This window comes from Ochotona curzoniae, unplaced genomic scaffold, assembly GCF_017591425.1.
Source record: "Ochotona curzoniae isolate NIBS_2020 unplaced genomic scaffold, NIBS_Ocur_1.0 contig_2321, whole genome shotgun sequence".
NCBI lineage: Eukaryota > Metazoa > Chordata > Mammalia > Lagomorpha > Ochotonidae > Ochotona > Ochotona curzoniae.
Window position 1 is genome coordinate 22,145,083 of NW_024465421.1, and position 21,008 is coordinate 22,166,090.

The window sequence follows — 21,008 nt, forward strand, 5'->3', positions numbered from 1 at the left end:
TGGTTCATTCTCCCATTGCAAGCAGCAGGATCCCGTTTATAAAAAACCAAGGTGATGGGCCGACCATGGTACCTTAGCGGCTAAAAGTGCTTGCCTTGTATGGGCCAGAATCCTACGTGGGCACCACCAGTTCGTGTCCTGGCTGCCCAGCTGCCCAACTTTCCATCCAGCTCCCTGCTTGTGACCTGGGAAGGCAGTGGAGGATGGCCCAAGTACTTGAGACCCTTGGCCCCTGGCTTCCCACCTGCCTGGGCCTTTCCAGGCGGGAAGAGGGACTCGGTTTCCCATAATGCAGCACGCTCCTCGTCCTCTACGAGCGACAGCCGGCACAGCCAATAGCGTGTGGACTACATTTCCCTTAAGTCCTCTCGTAGGCCCGGCTGTCACCCTCTGGGGTTGGGGCTTAGCGGCTCTCTGACGTCCTGGGCTGTCCAGCTTCGGAGCCTCCCGCGCCCTGTTCAGGCTTCCTGCCGGCGTAGAACGGCGCCCCGCCGGGCTGCTGGTGAGTGCTGGCGTGGAGAGGCCTGTGTGAGCTGGTCCCGAACCCACGCTCCGCGTCCACGGCCACTCCCCTCTGCCTGAGGGTGATGAGACCAGGTGACAGCCATTCCCGGGGAGCCCCGACCCTAAAAATGGAGGGTCCAGGGTGATCATCCCCTCGAAGACGACGTGACGGGCCCGCCAAGCTCAGCCACCGGGGGTCGGGTGGGGTCAGACTTCTGAAGAGACCTGTTGGGCTATGTTACTGTTTTCTCCGCAGAGGCCTGGAGTGACCCTGAGACCCAGGAAGGAGCAAGCTCCCCAACAATGACAACCACCCCAGACGTCTGTCCTCTCCCATCCCTGGGGCAGGACCTGGAGCAGGAGGAGATCCTGATTGTGAAAGTGGAGGAGGACTTCTGGGAAGAGGAGCCCTCCCCACAGACCCCAGATCCCAGCCCTGAGACCTTCCGTCAGCTTTTCAGGCTCTTCTGTTACCAGGAGGCGGCAGGGCCTCGGGAAGCCCTCAGCCGCCTCTGGGAGCTGTGCTGCCGCTGGCTGCGGCCGGAGCTGCGCACCAAGGAGCAGATCCTGGAGCTGCTGGTGCTCGAGCAGTTCCTGACGGTGCTGCCAGGGCACATCCAGGCCCGTGTGCGTGAGCAGCAGCCCGAGAGCGGTGAGGAGGCCGTTGTCCTCGTGGAAGGGCTGCAGCGGGAGGAGCCCGGGAAGCAGAGACAGCGGGTGAGGTGGAGGGCATGCTGGCTCTGCACTGAGGGCTGCCAGTGGAGGCGGCCTGGGCCCTGCAGCCTCAGCCAGTCCTGGTCATTGGGAGGACCTGGGGAAGGCACCTGCAGTGTTCCTCCACTTGGGCCTTTGGGTGCGCACCCTGTGGTTAACCGTACAGCCTCACTTACTTGCTCTTTTTTTTTAAAGCATGGGTGTGAGAGAGAGCAAGCAAGCTGTTCCATCACTGGTTCACCCCTTAGATGGCCTCACTCAACAGGACTGGGCTAGGCAGAAGCCAGGAACCTGCAACTCCAACTGTGTCTGCCTTGTGAATGGCAGGGGACCATGTTTCATTGCTTTCTCCCAGGTGCATTAGCAGGGAGCTACATTGGAAACGAAGCAGCCAGGACTTGAACGTGGACTCTGATACGGTGGGACAAGCTTTATCTGCCAGCCCTCACTACATGCTAGCTGTGGATAAGCAGGCAGATGTGCTGGCACACAGCACAGCCCAGACACCGTCTAAGGCTCTGGCAGTGGAAGGGACCAAAAGATAGAGGAATCCCAGAAAGTCCGTTCAAAGCTCTTGGAAGTCGCCCAGTTTCTCTAGGGCAGAACCGTCCAGAACAGCTACCAGCTGCATGTGATTCCTTACATTCTAAGAGTCAGAGAGATGTTTGCCTTAGTGGTTATTCCTGCTTGAGGGGCCCAACACAATGACTCAGTTGACTGATCCTCCCCTTGCAAGCACCAGAATCCCATGTGGGTACCGATTCATATCCCAGCTGCTCCACTTCCCACCTAGTTCCCTGCTTGTGGCCTAGCAAAGCAGTAGAGAACGGCTTGAGGCCTTAGGACCCCGCGCCCACAGGGGACACCTACAAGAAACTCTTGGTTCCTGACTTCAGATCAGCTGAGCTGTGGCCGTTGAGGCCATCTGGGGAGTGAACCAGCAGATGGAAGAGCTTTCCATCTCTCCTTTTCTCTGTAAGTCTACCTTTCTAATAAAAATAATTCTTAACAAAATGAAAGAACGCCCACTTTGGTGACCACCTTCTATATCAGAGTGCCTGGGCTGCAGTCCCAGCTTCTTGCTAATGTGCACTCCTGGGAGCCAGCAGGGGATGGCTTGGGCACAAAGATCCCTACCACCTTTTTAGGTTAGAACCTAGATTGAGTTCCTGACTTCTGGCTTCCTTCTGTCTGTTGTAGAGATCTGGGGAGTAAACCAGCCAGGTGGGAACCTACCGCACACCTTCTCTTTTCAAGTACAAGAAAAACATTTTTTAAAAGTCTAAATATAGTACCTTAGTCCTGCCAGTCCCCATGGCCGGTGACTGCTGAACATGGTGGCACAGCTGGGGGACGCAAGCATCACAGGACGTCCTGTGGACCGTGCTATCCCAGCGCGCGCTCCAGTTCCTCCCGGGCCCTTATGGAGAGTGTAGAAACTCCTCAAGATGATAAAGCACCGAGTCCTTTCCCAGTGCCCTGCCTCGCTTAGGCATTGGGCACATGCTGACAGGTTACCCCCCTCTGGCGGAGCCATTGGCCCCATGCTGTTGTGCTCTTTTGTCTTCAAAGATTTATTTATTATTTGAAAGGGAGAAGTCTAAAGAGAGACTTTCCATCCAGTAGTTCAAAGGCCACAGGAAGCCTGGGCTGAGGCAGGCTGAAGCTAGGAGGCTGGAACTCTGTCCAGACCTCCCTTATGAGTGACAGGGGCCTAAGCACTGAGGTTGTCTTGTGCTGCGTTCCCAGGTGTGTTTAGGATGCTGGCCTTGCAGATGGCTTAACCCGCTGTGTCACAGCACTGGCCTCACACCGCTGTTGTTATGTGTCCACTAGAAAGGCATCTCTAAAACCCGACTACCTATGAGCACTGCAGTGAGCAAATCCAGAATTGCCACCCAGCCATCTCAGCCTTGATGTTGGGGTTCTCAGCACGACCTCCCTGTGTCACCAGGCACACAGTAACTTGTCAGAGAGGGGCAGTCCTCTCACCCTCCAAGGGGACTGTTTCCTTCAAGACAGTGGAATGTTGGATAGGAGAGACCCTAAGATGTGCTCCCAGGGCCAGCGTGATGGCCACGGCCAGTGCTGCTAGCATCCATACGAGGTCTCAGCTGCTGACATGCTGAGGAAGCAGCAGATGATAACCCAAGGACTGGGGCCCTTGCTACGCATGTGAGAGACCTATGTAGAATTCCAGGATCCTGGCTTTGGCCTGGCTCAGCCTTGGTTGTTGCAGATATGTGGGGAGTGAACTAGAAGCTGGAATATCTTTTCTACTGTCTCATTCTGCCTTTCAAATAAATATAATTAAAAAGAATAGGCAGGGGTTCCCAGGGGCTGTGTTGCGGAGGGTCATGGTACTTAGCAGACAGAGTTCAGTTCTGAGACCCAGTTTTATCTAAGTCACCTCTTCTGGATCAGCAAAGTGGGCATCCAGTGTACCTGAAGCTTGGTAGGCTGAGAAAATCCAGCAACAGCTCTACCAAGCACTTCTGGAACGAAACCATGACTGATTGCAGGTCTTTCCGACTATGGGTTGCCTGGGAGAGAGCCTAGGAAAAGAGGGTAAGAACGTGACACCAATGCAGTAGGACAAGGAGAGGCTCGGCGGCTGGCTGGAGGAAAGGCTGTGTGGCATGCAGGCAGTGGACACAAGCCAATGGGAAACTGGCCCTGTGTGCTCAAGAACGGGTGCAGGGGACTTGGGGTGGGGGCTGGTGGTCCGGCCCTCTGGAAACTCAGTGGGCTGATCTCTCTGCAGGGCCCTGAGTTGCCCCCTGGGACAGGGGAATGGTGCTTGAGACACCAGGCAGAGGCTCAGCCAAAGGTGTTTACCACGGGGGATGGAGCTGAAAGCTGCAGCCAGCATCATGCAGCTCAACCTGAAAAGGGTCCCCTTCTGTGGACTAAGAAGGGTGAGTAGATGCCCTCTGGGGAGGGATGCTGGAGGTCTGGGAGCGGTGTGGGAGGTAGTGGCTTGCCCAGATGTGGGTACATAGCCATGTGTGTGTGGGGAATGGGTACTGCCTGGATGTAGGTGCACAGCTGTGTGTTTGTGTGTATATGATGTGGGTGCATAGTGTGTGTGTGTGTGTGTGTGTGTGGAGGGTGCACAGCTGTGTTGTATGTGTAGGTGGGGAGGTGCTGCCTGGGTGTGGATGCGGCCTTGAGGAGGGAGGCCACTGTCTAGGGGAGCTGTCTAGGGGCCTCACTCACTCTGCACCTTCCCAGGCCCAGCAGACTCCCGGAATCAGGAAACAGTGTCGTGTTCTGTCTCGTCAGCAACATCCTCCCTTCCAGGCTGGTCTCAGGTGAGTGGAGAGCTCCTGGACTACAGTGTCCTTGGGTCTGTGCTCCAGACCTGGGCTTGAGCATGCGTGGAGATCCTCACTGTTTCCCCCTTTGTGCAACCCTGGCCTCCTAGAAACTCTTACCATCTTGCCAGCTGCCACCTCAGTATTAGGCAGTGTTCCTGAAGATTTTGGGGTCCAGTAGTGAGGCAGGGCAGTGGCCTCAACCCCAACTTGACTCTGTGTTTCTCCCCTATCTGGTTGGCAATAGGTGTCTCCTTTGCTTGCTTGCTTGTCAATAACAGCTTTCTTGGAGTGAAGCCCACACACTATGAAATCCACTTGTTTCAGGTGTAGTGTAGTTTCCGGCTTGTGTATGGGATTTTGCAACATTTCTCTTCCTCAAAGCACCCATACCCATTGACAGTCCCCTCACTCCTTCCGCTGCTAGCAGCTGCTCACCTACTCCGCATCTTCGCGGCATTGCCTTTTCTAGATGTTTGCTTGTTTCTCCCCAAGCACCCAGGTGTCTGGTGCTGGCTCTGTAGCTACTGGCCTGGAAGTATTCCAAGGCCTCCTGTTGCCCTGTTTCAGTCCCAGGGCTGTGAACTTGTTTGCCTCTGGGGTGCAGGCTCCAGGGTCTGAGCATGGGGTTGCTGGCAGCTGCTCTGTGCAGCACAGCAGCATACTGGCAGCCCCACATTAGGGCGGTGGACAGTCATGGCAGCATAGGGGAACCACCATAATGTGAACTGTGGAGTGGACAGGGCCCGGCTTGCAGCAGCAATGGACAGGTTCTTTGGCTCAGTCAGGGTGACAAAGGGGTTCCTTTTGAGCCTGGACTGAGTAGGGGACATTCCAGCAGGTTCCAGAGACCCTGGAGGATGTGGCTGTGTATCTGCCTGGGGAGGAGCAAGAGCACCTGGACCCAGCTCAGCATGACCACACCTGGGATGTGTTGCCGGAGAGTGAAGGTAACAGCTGGGAAACCTTGTTCTCTGGGCATGTACAGCTCATGCCCCAGGGCCATGGCGGCCTGCAAGGCCACAGCTGCTAGTAGACTGTCTCCACTGCACAGGGCAGTGAGGGTACTCACCCATTGGCCAGGTCAATGCCCAGAGCTGCCTTGGGGTCCTTGCATTCTGTTCCTGCCACTCACAGTAGGTACAGCTTCACCTTGCTTCAGTTTCTGCCTCTGCCCTGGTGCAGGAAGCTGCTGCTTTGATGCCCAGCAGTCTGCCTGAGATCACAGCTGCAGTGCCATCTCTTCCTCTCTTCACACTGCTGGGAGTAAGCTGTGCAAGGAGAGTTAGCAGGAAGCATGTGCAGGTTTAGTCTCAGGAGTCCATCTGCAGTCAGGGAGGCCCATGTGTCCAGAATCCATAGGGCAGATCAGCGGGCTATAACTGAGATGGAGTGTGAGGCGCATGTGTTGATCTTGAGGCATGGGTGCTTCTCTGAGAAACCCGGTTTTGCCCTCAAGGCCTCTGGCCAGTTGGGTGCAGTCGTCCATGGGAAAGCTAGCAGTCTGCTTCTCTGACAGTCACATCTCCCACACACTCACACAGTAGCACCTGGGTCAAGTTCACGTGTGAATTCACCCTCCACACAGCTCCTTCTGTCCTTGCATTTTTCATAAGCATCTGCTGAGTGAATGAGTGAACGGACACATTGCTGCTGCCACATAAAGGCAGCACGCTGGGCCGTGTCTGCAGCTGTTGGACCTCTGCTCATTCTTTGGTCTCTGTCTCCCTATGTGTGACCACTCCGAGGCACCTACCTCCTGCGATGGTCCAGCCCTGGCCCTCTCAGAGCCTCCTAGCAACCTTCCCAAGGAGCTGAGCACCCGGGACCCTGATTCCTCACTTCCTCCCCTTCCAGCACCTCTCACTTGTCTGGATTTTGAACTTTGCCAGAGATTGCTCCCACCCTGTTTGATCTGTGGAAAGGAATTGTGCAGTCCTGGAGTTCTGACCTGGCTCACACTCTCAGCCACCCTTCTGGAGGAAGGGTGCCTTGGGCCAAGGCCCTGATTGTCTGCTAGGGTGACAGGGATGGCTGTCTGGTCTTCAACCTTGGTGGTTTCAAGCAGGGACAGCTGTGAGTCAGAGAGAAGGAAATGGAAGTTCCATGTTACAGTCTCCCCTTTCCTGAGAGTTTAGACCTTAATGTCTGTATGTATAAAGTTCAGGTTAAATAGCCCAGCCAGAGGCCGGCAGACCAGACAGTGTCTCAGCTCTTAGGAGCCCTGTAGTGTCAAGTGTAACTACTTAGTCCCATCCTAGCCCAGAAGTAGCTGTGACCAATAGGAAAAAAAATGGACGTGAACGTGCTGCATAGGTATTGTACTCACTGGAAGAGGCCTGGTTTGCTACCTTCTGGCTGAGGGTGAGCCCAGGAGACATGATAACCCCAGGAGAGGTTTGAGGGTCTCCTGGGCAGATGGAAGAAGGTTGGACTGGACTGTGGTACTTTATTTTATTTCTCCCTCTCTTTTTCACTTTGTCTCTCTCGTGCTCTTACACACACACACACACACACACACATGTTTTAACAATTGATTTAATTATTTAGGGCAAAGAGAGAGGAAGCACTTCCATCTACTGGTTCACTTTTTTTTTTTTTTTAAAGATTTATTTTTATTATTTTTTATTGGAAAGGCAGATATACAGAGAGGAGAGACAGAGAGGAAGATCTTCCATCCGATGATTCACTCCCCAAGTGAGCGCAACGGGCCGATACTATGCCAGTCCGAAGCCAGGAGCCTCCTCTGGGTCTCCCACGCGGGTGCAGGGTCCCAAAGCTTTGGGCCGTCCTCTGCTGCCTTCCCAGGCCACAGGCAGGGAGCTGGAAGGGAAGCGGGGCTGCCGGGATTAGAACCGGTGCCCATATGGGATCCCGGGGTGCAAGGCGAGGACCTTTAACCACTTGCGCCACCGCGCCGGGCCCTACTGGTTCACTTTTCAAAAAGCTGCAATAGCCTGGGCTGAGCTGGACCAGGCCAATAGGAGGCCAGAACTCCATCCAGGTGTCCCATGTAGGTAGCAGGGCCCAGTCATTTGGGCCCTTATCCACTTCTTTCTCAGGCACATTACCAGGGAGCGGGATCAGGATTTGAACACGCACTCTGATATGGGATGCCAGCGTCACAAGCAGCAGCCTAACCTTTTGAAAGACAGTTACAGAGGAGATAGAAATCTTCCATCCACTGATTGACTCCCTAAGTGGCCTCAATGGCAAGGGCTGGGGCCAGGCCAAAGCCAGAAGCCTGGACCTTCCTCAGAGTCCCCGACGTGAGTGCCAGGGCCCAAGCACACGGGTCACCTTCTGTTGTTTCTCAGGCACATTCGTAGGGGGCTGGATCAGAAGTGGAACAGCCAGGTCTCAAACCAGCATCCATAAATAATTCTGGTGTTTCAGGTGGAGGCTTAACCTAAAATGCCACAATGCTGGCCCCATTTTTAAGATTTATATACTCATTTGAAATGCAGAGAAACAGACCCCCTGGGGCTGGGGGCCAGGGATGCTGGTATCTCCACAAGAAATCTGTCCTAACCTAGACACTTTTAGTTTTTGGGTTTTTGTCTTTAAAGATTTACTTGTTTGAAAGACTTACAGAGGGCCTAGGACAATGGCTTAATTGTTTAATCCTCCACTTTCAACACCAGGATCCCATATAGGTGCTGGTTCATGTCCCGGCTGCTCCACTCTCATCCAGCCCCTTGCTTGTAGCCTGGGAAAGCAGTTAAGGACAGCCTAAAGCTTTGGAACCCTGTACCCACATGGGAGACCCAGAGGAAGCTCCTGGTTCCTGGCTTTGGATCAGCTCAGCTGTGGCCGTTGTGGCCACTTGGGGAGTGAACCTGCAGAAAAAAGATCTTTGTCTCTCCCTCTCTATCTAGATCTGCCTTTCTGATAAAAATAAATAAATCTTTAAGGGGGGGGGAGGAGTTACACAGAGAAAAGGGGAAACACAGTGAGTCCATCTCCAGCTGGCCACAACAGTCAGATCTGGCCAGGCCAAAGCCAAGCGCTAGGAATCCCATCCCAGTCTCCCACATGAGTGTCAAGGGCCCAAGCTGCCTCCCAGGTATGTTAGCAGGGAACTGGATTGGAAGTGAAGTAGGCTAGACTTGAACCAGTGCTTATACAGTTAGCTGGTGTCTAGGCAGCAGCAGGTCAATCCCCTGTACTGCATTGTTGGCCCCTGAAAAATTCTGACCATGCCTAGTGGTGGAGGGGTTCATCATTATCCCAGTTCTGCAGATGGGGGGACTGAGCCCCCAGTAAGCCCTGAGCCCACACTTTGCTTTCTAGAAGTACAGGTTTAGAGATAAGCAGAAAGAGTCTGGGGATGGACAGTGCCTTCAGGGGACATTCCAAAGGTCATTTCCTGTCACCTCCTTGCTGTGGAATCAGGGAGTTCCTGCTACATGCTTGGGGCACCACACAGGGACTCTCTTGATGCCTTCTGCTGCCCCCTGCTGCCTCCCCTGCCCACACACACTCACACACATACTGTCACATAGCCTGCCAGGGTCTGCTGCATCATTCAGCTCACTCTGTGCCTGCATTGCAACAGTGGTGGCTCCTGAACTTGGATCTTCTCAAGGGGTTCGGGCTGCCCCTGAGAATACGGGGAAGAGGTCCTGCTAAGGTGGTCCCAGGCCTCCTGGTCCTACTGCCATCAGAGGCCTCTGTCGCAGCACTTTTGCTATTCAAGCCTGGCGCATCTTCCATAATGGGGTAGACTGGGCACCCAGGAAAGTTTTCTGTACCTACTGGAGGCCCAGTACAAATTCTCTCCCCAGTCACAATCTGGAGGTCACAGCCCCAACTCTGGGTCCACAGCCCAGGCTCCGCTGCATACCCATCTGCTGACTAGGCCTCAGTTTCCCTATCTTCCAGAAGCTCCCGGAGTTCAGAACTGTAGGGTATTGACTTTGGGGTCTAAAACACTCCTGCTAGGGAATCTGCCTGCCTTGATCTTTCCCTGACTCTGCTTTCTGTCCCAGCGATGGCCATGCAGGTGGAGGATGGCGGTGATCCTGGGGAGAAGCCCATGAGGACAGAGTGGTACCGGGTGCTGTCAGCGCAGTGCTGGAGCTCAGCCATAGCTGAGCAGCGGAGAGACTGTCCCCCACCAGGAAGAGGGGGGTCCCGAGGACCCGACAAGCCGTTCGTTTGCCCTGAGTGTGGCAAAGCCTTTGGGAAAACATCCCACCTGACCAAGCACCAGCGCACGCACACCGGGGAGCGGCCCTACAAATGTCTGGTCTGCGGGAAGGGCTTCAGCGACCGCTCCAACTTCAGCACGCACCAGAGGGTGCACACGGGTGAGAAGCCCTACCCGTGCCCTGAGTGTGGAAAGCGCTTCAGCCAGAGCTCTAGCCTGGTTATCCACCGCAGGACACACACTGGGGAGCGGCCCTATGTGTGCGGCCAGTGTGGCAAGAGCTTCAACAACAGCTCCCACTTCAGCGCCCACCGCAGGACACACACAGGTGAGAAGCCCTATACCTGCCCAGCCTGTGGCAGGGGCTTCCGCCGAGGCACTGACCTGCACAAGCACCAGCGGATTCACTCTAGGGCCAGTTGTCCACCCCAGCTTCAGGAAGCTCTGGGAGCTGAAGCCTGATACCACCCAGGAGAGGCTCCATTCCACAAGTTCTCAGCTGCAGCATTTGTGAAACTGCTGGGCTCCCTTTCCATCCATGAGCTGACAGCATCTTGAGGCTGACTGCCCCTGTTGTGGGCAGGAGGACATGGCCAGAACACCTGAGGCTGGGAGGGAGCCAGAGGCCATGCTTCAGGGCTGCAGTCTGGCAGCAGGTATGCAGGTTGCACGAGCGTCCTGGGGCAGCTGTCCCAGGCAGCACCGATGAAGGCTTTGCCCATGGCAGCCTGTTCTAAACTGCAGGCCACGAGTCCAAAGCCAAACAGAGGCCCTGGGAATGATCCCTCACCTGCCCACCTGGCTCGTGGTATGCCTTGGCTTGCAGCCTCACTGCTCCTAACTCTGGCTGTCATCACAGCCTTCTGCCCGCTGTACTGTGACTCTGCCTTAGTGAGGATTTAGGGCCCTGATCCTCTGTGACCTCATCCTAACTGGTTATATCCCCGGAGATCCCCATACAGTTATGTCTCAAGGTTCTGGGAGCACTCGCTCAGCCCCCTCGGGGGACCTCTGCAACTGCCTCTGCAGCTGTGAGGCTCGAGGGCCAATTCTCCCAGCCCCCCACTGTCCCTCCAGTTCAGAAACAACCTTGCGAAGTGGGGCTTTCCAGGACTGCAGCAGTGTGGTGAGTCTGGGGTTCCTGGGATCCCATCTTCCTAACCAGGCCCTCTGGAGTCCTTCCCCAGGGTATGGCTTCCTTTGGTGGGATGTCTGGCACCTTCAAGCTACCTTCTGGCTTGTGAGAGGTGTGAGGCTGGCTGACCTGTCTGTAGTCACACCTGGTTAGAGGGGCCAAGGGGAACAGGATGGAAACCTCTGGTAAAGTTAGTTGTCACTGCAGTCATAGGCCAGCTGCTTCTAGATTATAGAATATATTGTCCAAGCAGTGAGGCCTGGGCCGTTGTAGCAGCCTGTGGTGCTCTGTTGCATTGTCACCCAGGTGTCACCTGGAGTTCTGTTTGCATAATAAACAGTGTCAGTCCTGATCAGCTGGTCCCTGCACCCTGAAGAGTACAGCCACATGGTCTCAGCACAGCTTTTCCCTTGCAGATGGTGCTGGCAGCCCTGGTGGGGCATGTGGACCTCAGCCACACGTGGCCAAGCCACCCTACCACAAGAGCCCACTGTTGTGGCCCACCAACTTTCCCTGAAACCCACGGCCTGGCTTGTTCCTCTCAGCTCAGATGGTGTTGCAGAAACTGTCTGTGGAGCAGCCTGGTTGGCTCGTGCCCTCTTCCCTGCCAGACATGTTCACACCTCAGCCCATGCCAGGGTCAGGGGCTTCTCCTGCGGGCCTCTGCTCACTCCTGCACCACCTGCCCCCCAACTGTTTGTTGGATGCAGGCGATGGTGTGCAGATTGCAGACAGCAGTGATGTCATCTCACGCAGTTCTGTGTTGCAGAATGTTATTTTTTAAAAGATTTTATTTGAAAGGTAAAGTTACCAAGAGAGGAATAGACAGAGATCTTCCATCTGCTGCTTTACTTACCGCATGGCTGCAATGGCAAGGGATGGGTCAGGCCACAGCTAAGAGCCTCTTCTAAGTCTCCCACCTGGGTTCATGAGCCCAAGCACTTGGGTCATCTTCCATGTGCTTTTCCATGTGCATGAGCAGGGAGCTGGATTAGAAGCTGACACTGACAGTGGCTTAACTTGCTATGCCACAGAGCAGACCCTGTCAAGATTATTTTACAAGTAGGTAGAGAATGGAGCCTCTGAGTGATGAACACTAGGCCTGGGTGGCAGAACTGGCTTGGGACCCATGTCTGAGCTCCCCAGCTGGCCTCTAAGGCATGGATTCATAGGCAGAGGTGAACTCAGAACAGTTTATTTTTCGCAATGTTTTGTGAAACATTCTGATTGAACCAAGTGGCACTGGAAGGGGCAGAAAGAGGAAGAAGTAGAGTTACAGGAAAAACCAGCATGGGCTGAGGGCTAAGCTGCCACAGCAGAGGCTGTGTGCAAGTGGAGGCTCCCCAGTGACAGGAGCTGGTATGCCGCAGGCCGAGGCCACAGTGATAGCATGTCTGCTGTGTCTTCTGTTGGAAACACTGCTCCCGGTGGCGATGGGGTTGGTGCCAGGGTCCCAGGGGACAGATGAGGGTGGTGCTGAAGAGAAGCCATGACCGTATCACTGGCGGCCTGCATCTGGGGTTGTTTGATGTTGTCACTGGTCTTGATGCAGAGACCCTTGCCCAGCCTCAGTGGCATGACAGCCAGCTGTGACCCCAGCTGAACACCACAGTGTCCTGCCAGGCTCCCAGTCCTGCTGCCTGCACCCATGTTGTAGGGGCCCAAGGTGATGCTTTTCTGCTCTTCCCTGGGGCAGGAGAGCATGGCATGCTGGAGACTTGTGGCAAAAGGAGGGAGTTACTCAGGACCAATGAATGATTCTAAAACAGAGGGACCAGGGGTCAGGCTTTAGGGTAACTGCCGAGGGAAAGTGGGTGCCCCCATGGGGTTTGGCCTGCCAGCCGGCCACCCCTCCCTGGTTACATTGTTAGCAACGAGGTTTCTAACTTTTAGTGTACACACCCAGCAAGTCCTGTGACCTCTGTGTGTCTTTATGCTTTATCAGGAAGTTTCTGCTGCCACCCCAACTTCCAAGCAGCTGGTTGGGTGTGCACTGAGGAACCTTCAAGCCGAGGTCTCCCAGAGAGCCACGTGTGTGACAGAAGTAACATGCCCATCTCAGGAGAGAGAGGAAGTGGATAGGGGTGGAAGGTCTTGGTGGAAGGCAGCATGGCAGCCGCCCCATCTCTCCTCCCGTCTCTTTCTGGGGTTGGTGCCATTTTGCTTCCAGGTTTGTTGTGCTTTGTGAGTCTGTGTTTACATATGTTCTACATGCGTGCAGATGTTGTCACTGAACTCTAATAGGGCTGAGCGACAGGCCACAGTCACCCATCAGGACCTGCATCCATGGGGAGACTGCCTGACCTGCTTCTGAGACCCTTCTATGGTTGGCCGAGGGGTGGTACCAGTGGCTCCCTGGCTGTCCCTGGCCCGGGGGCCTGGGACTGTCCTCCTAGGGGTTTGGTCTGGGCACCCTGCCCCTCAGGCCAGAGTTTTTCATGTTTCTTCTCAGCTCCTGATTGGGCCAGATCTTCAGGGGCCTGGACCTTCTGTCCCCCGCAGCTGTCCTTGGCAGGCAGTTGGGACTGAGCTGTCCCCTTGCGGAATGCCCTGAGCTGTTGGAGAAGTTGACTCTTCCCGGTGCAGGCCCTACAAGGAGATATAGCAAGCTCAGGCTGAGGCCTCCCCACCGAGAACACAGGCTGGCAGATGGCTTCCATTTCAAATGAGGCAGTGACATGGGCCTAGTTGCTAGTGGGAGAGGGGAAGCAGGTGGGGTGCCTGATGTTCCATTCCCGTGAGTGCAGCAAGACCTCACCACGTGGGGGCCCAAACATTCACACTTCCCCCAGCGACTTGTCTAGCCAGGAAGAAAGGCAGCGTCACCATCCACCCTTCCTGACTTCAGTCTCCAAATTTCAGTCTAAGTTAGTTACAGATCTGATTGAGGGGCTGGTGTGTGGTGCAGTGGCTTAAGCCACTACTTGCAACACTGGCATCCCATATGGGAGTGCTGGTTTGAAACCTGCTACTCCACTTCCCATCTAGCTTCCCTTGTCTGGGAAGGCAGCAAAAGATGGGCCAAGTACTTAGGACCCTGTCACCCAGGTGGGAGACCATGAAGGAGTTCCTGGCTTTGACCCAGCCCACAACTGACTGTTGTAGCTATTTTTGGGAGTCAACCATTGGATATGGTATTTTTGTCTCTCTTCCTCTCTGTTGTTCTGCCTTTCAAGAAAAAAAAAATTCAAATGATGGAAAATTCTAGAAGAGAATATGAAGACCAAAGATGCGTTTAGCTTTCCATTGGATGGAGTGACCAGTGCTCAGTCAGCCTGGGCCATGAGAACTCCACCACCTGCTGAGTACTTCTGTGTGCTGCCTTTGGAGTTGCTGGGGGCAGGAACTAAACCACCCCCTCCTCTCCAATTTTCTAATGGGACAGAGATTCACCGCCAGTCCCCACGGAATGGGAGAAGGCAGTGGTCTGGATTGCAGGCCAGGTCATTAGTTAAGGCAGGTGATACAGAGTTCACCTGGCAATGGGGTGACGGGGCTCACCTGGTACACACCAGCCCTGCCCGCTATCAAGGAAAAGCCAGTCCTTGCCGGGAGATACTGACAGGAGGCCATAGCCACTGTGATGCCAGGGGGCTTCCAGAAGTGCCCTGGGATTGTTACAGCAGCTGTTAGTGTGACATAGGCTTCTGACAGGAGACCTGCTGCCCATATGTTCAGTCACATTAGGGGACATGCTGGAGGAGATTTTGACAGTCACCAAAAGTAGGAGCCACGACATGGGGCTGAGGGGAAGCTGTTATGACCTAGAGCTGAGCCGTCTGAGAATTTGACATCTGTTCGTTCATTCCCCTTGCCTCTCCTTCCTGAAGGCTATCACCTCTGCCCCGGCCTTCACTCTCTCTTTATTTCCAACACTGACAGTAACAGGGCCACTTAACTCCCCATCAGCTTAGGGAGCTGCTTTTCAGACAAGTGGGACTACACCCTTATCAAGAATGTGCTAGGGCATCCTTGATGCCGTCCACACCCAGACCCTACCTCCAAGGCAACACCGGTCCTTACCCACTGGCCCTGGGCTGGAAACATGAGGCTCAGGAAGCCGGGGGCGGGGCAGAGATGGAACATTCCACGGCAGAGCCCCCTGTGGTTACCTCAATGCTGCAGGGCCCTGCTGGTTTCCCCGAGTCTCCTCTTCCTCTTCCTCCTCGCTGTCAGAGGAACTGTGACTGGAGCTGGAGCTGTAGAAGCAGTTGGGTTTATGGGGTGCCCCATCCACCAGCCAGGCTTAGCCACCACCAGGATGGGGGGTGGCAGGTAGCCGAAACCAAAGGGCTGTGGGACTTAGGCGGAGCGGCAGAGGCAGGTGTGGAGTGATGGGAATCAGTTTAGACAGTTTCCATAGAGTTCAGCCCAAGAGCATCTGCTCTCCCTTCTCTGCTTCCCTCCCTGTACCTTTCTGGGGAGAAGTGGTGGCCAGGTGGCCCTGCTTGCCGCAGGTCGATGAAGATGGTGGGGGGCTCCGCCTTCAGCCATCGGCCCTCAGCTCCCTTCTTGTCTGGCTCAGCCTGGAAGCCTGACTTGGTCAAAGCACACCTGCCATGAGGAATGCGGGGGCTCCTGAGCTGCTTCTGTATGGACTGAGACCTGGGCCGGCTCAGACATGACCTGCTTGTTCATGGGTCCTGGTTCTGCAGGGCAGTGTCTTCAGGAGTAGGGGCCTAGTGACACCGGGGGTCTGAGTGGACGCTTTGGACACACCAGGGTGTAGTACAGTCCTGGCCATGTCTGTTGGACACTCCCAGGGAGGCCTGTGGAGAGCCACAAAGGGCTCTGGGCAATGTCAGGTGGCTTTGGGGTCTGAGCCCTAGCTCTGCTGTTGATGGCCTGGGGGAATCAGGACCCCTGGACCTCAGTAGTCTTCTCTATAAAATGAAGTCTGTGGGACCACTTGCTTAATCTTGAGAAAGCACATAGCCAACAGCCCACCCTCAGTGAGCCCATTCAGCAAGGTCACTGACAGACGTGACATGACAGGGGCCCTGGCTGGCAGAGGCCCACCTGCTTCCAGCGTCTTGAGGGGTGACAGCAGGCGTCCTCCGGGCAGACGTGGTGGCTCTGGACTGGGCAGCACTCAGCAGTGCCAGCTGCTCCATGAGCCTGTCCTGGCCTCTTAACACAGTATGCTCTGAGGGTCACCAGAGGAGAGGAGGCTGCTGAGTCGGGGCTCAGGGTCCTCACAGCTCCCTGTGGTCTGCACCTCAGGCTTGCCCATGGGTCCTGGTTCTGCAGGGCAGTGTCTTCAGGAGCAGGGGCCTGGTGACACCAGGGGACTTAATGTGGTGAGGGCATCTCCCCTTTCTGCACTTGACCCCAGGTCCAGCTGGCCTCAGGGACAGTGCAAGGCACCATGTTTTTATACCCAGAGGATTGCCTAAAGCTTGTCCAGCTTCCCCCATGTCTGTACTCTTGGGTATCTCATGAGGAGTCCATGGTGTTGTGCTGCACAGCATTATGGGGTGTCTAACTCGGCTTACTGTTCCCGAGTTGGAGAGACAGAGAAAAAGATGCTGTAATCACTGGCTCACTCTTCAAGTGGCTGCAATGGCCAGAGCTGAGCCAGTCCGAAGCCAGGAACCTCCCCCAGACCTTCCATGCAGGCGCAGGGTCCCAAGGCCTGGGGCCATCCTAGACATCCCTCCTAGGTCAAAAGCAGGGAGCTGAAAGGGAAGTAGAACAGCTGGGACACAAACCAGCACCCACATGGGATCCCAACACATGCAAGGTAAGGACTTCAACACTAGGCCACCATGCCGGGCCCTAAAAGGCAGATTAACAGAGGAGAGATAGAGGGAAAGATCCTCCATCCACAGGTTTACTCCCCAAGTGACCACAGTGGCCGGAGCTGACCCTTTCTGAAGCCAGGAGCTTCTTCTGGGTCTCCCATGTGGGCATAGGGTCCCAAGGCCCTGGGATATCCTCCACTGCCATTCCAGGCCACAAGCAGGGAGCTGAATGGGAAGCAAAGTAGCTGGGACACAAACTGGTGCCCATATGGAATTCTGGCACATGAGTCATGGAATAAGGGGTGTAGGCACGCATCTGTTGAATGAGGGAATGAAGTCTGTTGAGGACTGGCAGTCTGCATGTTCAGGACAGTGATCTGCTCAAGGACAGTAAATGTGTGTCCACAGGACTGGTTGGTCCCCCCATGGCTCTGGAAGGCCCTATAAGGAGCAGCTGGCAGGGGTTCATTTGGGGTCAGGAGTTTGGGGTCAAACCTTGGCATTGGGAGAGGTCAGCTGTCCACCACACAGTCCCAGGTGTGCGACTTCCCTGGCTGTCATCCAGCCCCGACAGGCTCTGGAGGATGGAATCCAAATCCCAGTCTTCCAGTTGCTGAAATGGTCAGCCTGGTGGTTATAGGGTGTTCCAGTGGTGCGACCAGGGGATAGGGTAGAGGTCAGGCCTTGGGCATTGCCCTTGTCACCGAACCCAACATCAAGCTGCTTTTGGCCAAGCCTTTCTGTGGCTAACACTTTGGTTTTAGGTGCAAAGATGTTTGACCAGGAGGAAATCTATGTTGTATTTAAAGCCATCTAAGTTCAGGCAAGTCCAAAATCCACCTGTTCTTGGCAGGCGCCCCGCCTGAAGGGTGTGAGGGAGTGTTTATTATGTGCAGCCTCAAGTCTGCAGCCCTGTGGGTAAGGAAAAGAACAAATTGTCAGGGCTGAGATGAGCGGAGCACAAAGGCCGCTCTAGTTAAACAGTAATGGAGAAGGCTCATGTGGGGACTAGTGTTCTCTGCGTTGTGACAGAAACTACCTGAAGGGCCAGCATGGTGGCACGGTGGGTCAGGCGGCACCTCTGGTTCAAGTTCTGGCTGCTCCACTTTGAACCTAGCTCCCTGCTAATGTGCCCGGGGAGGCAGCGGAGTATGGCCCAGGTCACCTGTGTGGGAGACCTGGTTGGAGTTGCAGGATCCTAGCTGGCTTCCGGGTCCAAACCTGGCTGTTACATGCATCTGGGAGTGAATCCAATAGATGGAAGACCTCTGTCTATCCTCTTTTTCTGTCACTGTGCCTTTCAAATAAACCAATGAAATCTTTAAAAATTACTTCCAAGTAAGGAAGGCGCAGTGAGTTGAGATGCCTCACCTACCCATTGAGGCTCACTTGGCTTGCACAGCTCAGGGGGCCTACGTTTCACCTTGAGACTCTGCCATGGTCAGAAAGGCAGCCACTGTGCATCTAAGGTAGCAGCTGGGGACTGGCCTCGCCACAGTGCTGCTTCCCTCACTGACGTGCTGAGGTCAGCATGCACGGTACCCTGAGTCCAGCCACAGTGAGGAACATTTCCCCAGCCCGGGAATTATACACCAGGGCAGATGCTCAGGATCTGATCCTGGGACTGTACTCCTTTCGTTTTCTCTTCAGGCAGGCTGGGTCAGCATTCTCTCAGAGTATGAGACGTGGGGGGACTTAGTGTGGGACCATCCCACACCCACCAAGACTGCTGTTCCCAGTGGTGGACCTGGGACTCTGGGCTCCGCGTCCCCACGGGCCAGCTGGGAAGGTGGTCGTGCTATAGGGCACAGGCCCAGGGATGAGGGTGCAGCAGGGGACACCCACCTGGAGTGAGAGCACTGGTGGCCCTTCCAGAGGTCCCATAGGGTCTTCTGGCTGGGGACCTGACTCTGCAGCTGCGCAGGGCGCCCCCTGGGGTTGGCTCTGGGTACCGCAGGTCGGGTCCTGGGCATCCCAGGTCACTTTGTGGAGGATGTCCTTCTCAATCATTTTCCTCCTGGCTCGGCGCAGGGCCCTGCGGCCTGCAAAGTCTGGAGGGGCAGCACCCTGGGGCTCTGTGTCTTGGTCTCCGTCTTGGAGCAGGAGGATGGCTCCTCCATGCATGTGCCAGGGTCGACTCTGCGACCCTGTGGTGTCAAAGGACTTGCTCCTGAGGTCCCCATCCAGCCGCGTGAGAGTCTCTCTGGCTGTCCCGGGAAGACAGCTGGTCTCACCACAGCTCTCTGGAGCTCTCCCTCTCCCAGAGGCTGAGTCCTCTGTCCTGACTCTGCAGTCAGTCCTTGGCTGTGTGGTCTGCTCCACAGGCACCAGAACTGCAGCCTCAGTTCCATCCTCAAAAAAAAAAAAAAAAAATAGCATGAAAATCTGCACAGTTCAGTGACTGATGACATTCCTAAGACTGAAACAGCCATCACCACTATTTCCAGTGATCATTTGCTTAGCCTTGGGCACCTGGGGCCCCCGGGCTGTACTGAAGGAGGCTGCTCAGTGCTCTGATCCATTTCAGCACCAAACTGCCGTGCAGGGTCTCCTGAGAGCCCTGGGGATGCCCCCCAACTCTCTGACCACAGGGTGCCCTGAAGCCCCCCAACCCGCAGACCTGGGAAGGAGAACCTTCAGCCGCAGGGACCCAGGCCCCAAACTTGACATCGTCGGCCAGGTCTTCTGCCAGCTCCTCTGACAGGTCTGGAATGAGGACAGTTTCATTTCGCTGGAAGACGAACAACTCCTCTTCCCCACTATCCAACTGTGGGCAAACAAGGGTTCCTGGGTTACAAGGTATGGGTTCCAACCTCCCCTGCCAGCTCAGGCCTGCTGCAAGGAGAACCTGAGGAGAGCCTGTGCCCTCTGCAAGGGCCAAGGACTTTGACATGGGTACGGCAGCTACACTGTGCCCAAGGCCTGGCCTGCGGCAGGTGTTACACAAGTAACGGGGCAGTGAGGTGGTCAGTCTCCAGTCAGCAGTCCTGAATGGTTAAAAGCATTTCTTTTTTAAAATGTCATGCAACTTTTAAAAATGTGTCTTCCTTTGTGCTATTATCACACCTGCCCCCTTCATCACACTTTTTAGAGGGCAAAGGCTTTATACTGGCCTCTCCCCTTCACAGAGAGCGAGACTGAGAGCAGGACAAAGCCCTGAGCACTGAGCTCTGGGGTCACCTTGCTCCTTAGCCTCAGCAACCACTGTTCGTCTCTGCAGGTGCCCGGGTTGACTCTGAGCCCTTGCCAGGTCATGTGCTGAGGAGCCTATGGCTGACGGTGCTTGGCACCCTAGGGGCTAGCTCAGGGACCCCAAGCCAGGACTATCCCGAGGTCCTGGAATGGAGAGCCGAGAGCCAGAGTGGGAACACCAGGACACCCCTGATCCAGACTAAAAGGGACTCAAAAGCCAAGTGCATGGTCCAAGGGGCAGGTCTGCAGAATGCAGTGCCCTGCGTGGCAGCTGGCAGTCACCTCTGACTCAGCTCTGGCCCAGTGCAGGGTCCCTCCAGGAAACTCTGGCTCACCGAGGAGGAGTCTGAGTCCAGGGATGGAAGCTGGTCTCTGACAGCCTGTAGGATGGCGTCCCAGGGGGAGCCCAGCGAGGGTGTTAGGTCTCTGGATGCCATGGTGGCCCAGGCTTACGGCTTGCTTCAGCGTGCTCTCATCCTAGGAGCCCTGTGGAGCACAGGGCAGGGGGTGTGGCAGGCAGAATCAAGGTGAGTACTGCTGGGGTGACAGGTGGTAGAGAGAGCAGCTGCCATCACGGTTCCGTAAGCTTACAGAGCCAGGGACCGTGCGTGTCTCTGTGTGTCATGTACACAATGACCTTGTGTGTGCAGCATACATGGACATAGCAATCATGCATGTGTACACGTGTGTGGTGTGTCATGATACCCAGACACCCCATAAAACATAATATCTCCGTTTTCTAGACATGGAGAGGAGTGTCAAAGGAAAAGACGGCATGGGAAAGGGAAGGGGGAATTTCAAGCCCTCTTCCAGCACTGCTCCAGGCCCCTTTGTGGTCCTGTGTTTGCAGCTGCCACTCAGATGCTCTTGCCCCACTAGTGGGGCACCTGGACCCTGGGGAACAGGCAGTTGTTTTAGGAACGCGGAGAGGGGTGCTGGCACTGTAGGACCAAAGTCTGGAACAGGGTCTCACGAGGACCAGCAGGGTCTAACTTGTGGAGGGAAGGCTCATGGCTGAGGGGAAACAGGTGTCACTCCCGGCAACGTGTGGTGAGGACCGACCAGATCCTGAAGGCTCACAGCCCAGCGCCGCAACCCCTCGCCAGCGAGGGCGTAACCCTGAGTCTTCCCCGAACCCCGTTTCTTGGCCGTCTTCTCCTGGTCCGTTTCTTGGCCGCAGCCCGTTAGCCCCACCCACGAGGCGGCCGGTTGCTGTGGCAACCGTGTGTGTTGGGACGGGGGTGGGGTGG

The 21,008-nt window shown here is 55.5% G+C and overlaps 2 protein-coding genes across 5 annotated transcripts; one reads left to right on the forward strand and one right to left on the reverse strand.

Moving 5' to 3' along the window:
* The first annotated feature begins 408 nt into the window (after window positions 1–408).
* On the forward strand, window positions 409–20,111 carry ZNF500 (zinc finger protein 500). Of its 2 annotated transcripts, XM_040973421.1 has the most exons (7): window positions 409–502; window positions 761–1,226; window positions 3,964–4,136; window positions 4,453–4,532; window positions 5,377–5,485; window positions 9,527–10,015; window positions 19,817–20,111. In XM_040973421.1, the coding sequence occupies exons 2-7, from the start codon at window positions 808–810 to the stop codon at window positions 20,044–20,046; spliced, it is 1,500 nt and encodes a 499-aa protein (XP_040829355.1). In that variant the 5' UTR covers window positions 409–502; window positions 761–807; the 3' UTR covers window positions 20,047–20,111. The 2 variants fall into 2 exon arrangements, with proteins under 2 accessions (XP_040829355.1, XP_040829356.1); XM_040973422.1 differs by lacking the exons at window positions 409–502; window positions 19,817–20,111 and adding an exon at window positions 570–597 and having other exon boundaries at window positions 761–1,221; window positions 3,983–4,136; window positions 5,374–5,485; window positions 9,527–11,446.
* Window positions 11,969–20,846, reverse strand: DNAAF8 (dynein axonemal assembly factor 8). 3 transcript variants are annotated; one of them, XM_040973419.1, is made up of 8 exons: window positions 20,094–20,846; window positions 19,187–19,333; window positions 18,412–18,918; window positions 17,062–17,179; window positions 15,842–15,968; window positions 15,236–15,376; window positions 14,935–15,021; window positions 11,969–13,411 (listed from the first exon to the last, which is right to left on the reverse strand). In XM_040973419.1, exons 1-8 carry the CDS (start codon window positions 20,193–20,195, stop codon window positions 13,144–13,146), a joined length of 1,497 nt encoding a protein of 498 aa, XP_040829353.1. In that variant the 5' UTR covers window positions 20,196–20,846; the 3' UTR covers window positions 11,969–13,143. The 3 variants fall into 3 exon arrangements, with proteins under 3 accessions (XP_040829353.1, XP_040829352.1, XP_040829354.1); XM_040973418.1 differs by having other exon boundaries at window positions 14,935–15,015; window positions 15,236–15,427; XM_040973420.1 differs by lacking the exon at window positions 11,969–13,411 and having other exon boundaries at window positions 14,936–15,427.
* Window positions 20,847–21,008: the final 162 nt, after the last annotated feature.

Excerpts from the sequence above, each read along its gene's own strand:
- ZNF500 (XM_040973421.1), top strand. The coding sequence starts at position 808 with ATGACAACCACCCCAGACGTCTGTCCTCTCCCATCCCTGGGGCAGGAC. Across the intron at positions 5,486-9,526 it reads TGTGTTGCCGGAGAGTGAAG|CGATGGCCATGCAGGTGGAG; the intron begins GTAACAGCTGGG and ends TTTCTGTCCCAG. Across the intron at positions 10,016-19,816 it reads CCACCGCAGGACACACACAG|GTCATGTGCTGAGGAGCCTA; the intron begins GTGAGAAGCCCT and ends AGCCCTTGCCAG.
- DNAAF8 (XM_040973418.1), bottom strand. The coding sequence starts at position 20,195 with ATGGCATCCAGAGACCTAACACCCTCGCTGGGCTCCCCCTGGGACGCC. Across the intron at positions 15,428-15,841 it reads CCTCAAGACGCTGGAAGCAG|GTCTCAGTCCATACAGAAGC; the intron begins GTGGGCCTCTGC and ends GAGCCGGCCCAG. Across the intron at positions 13,412-14,934 it reads CAGGGCCCTGCAGCATTGAG|GGCCTGCACCGGGAAGAGTC; the intron begins GTAACCACAGGG and ends ATCTCCTTGTAG.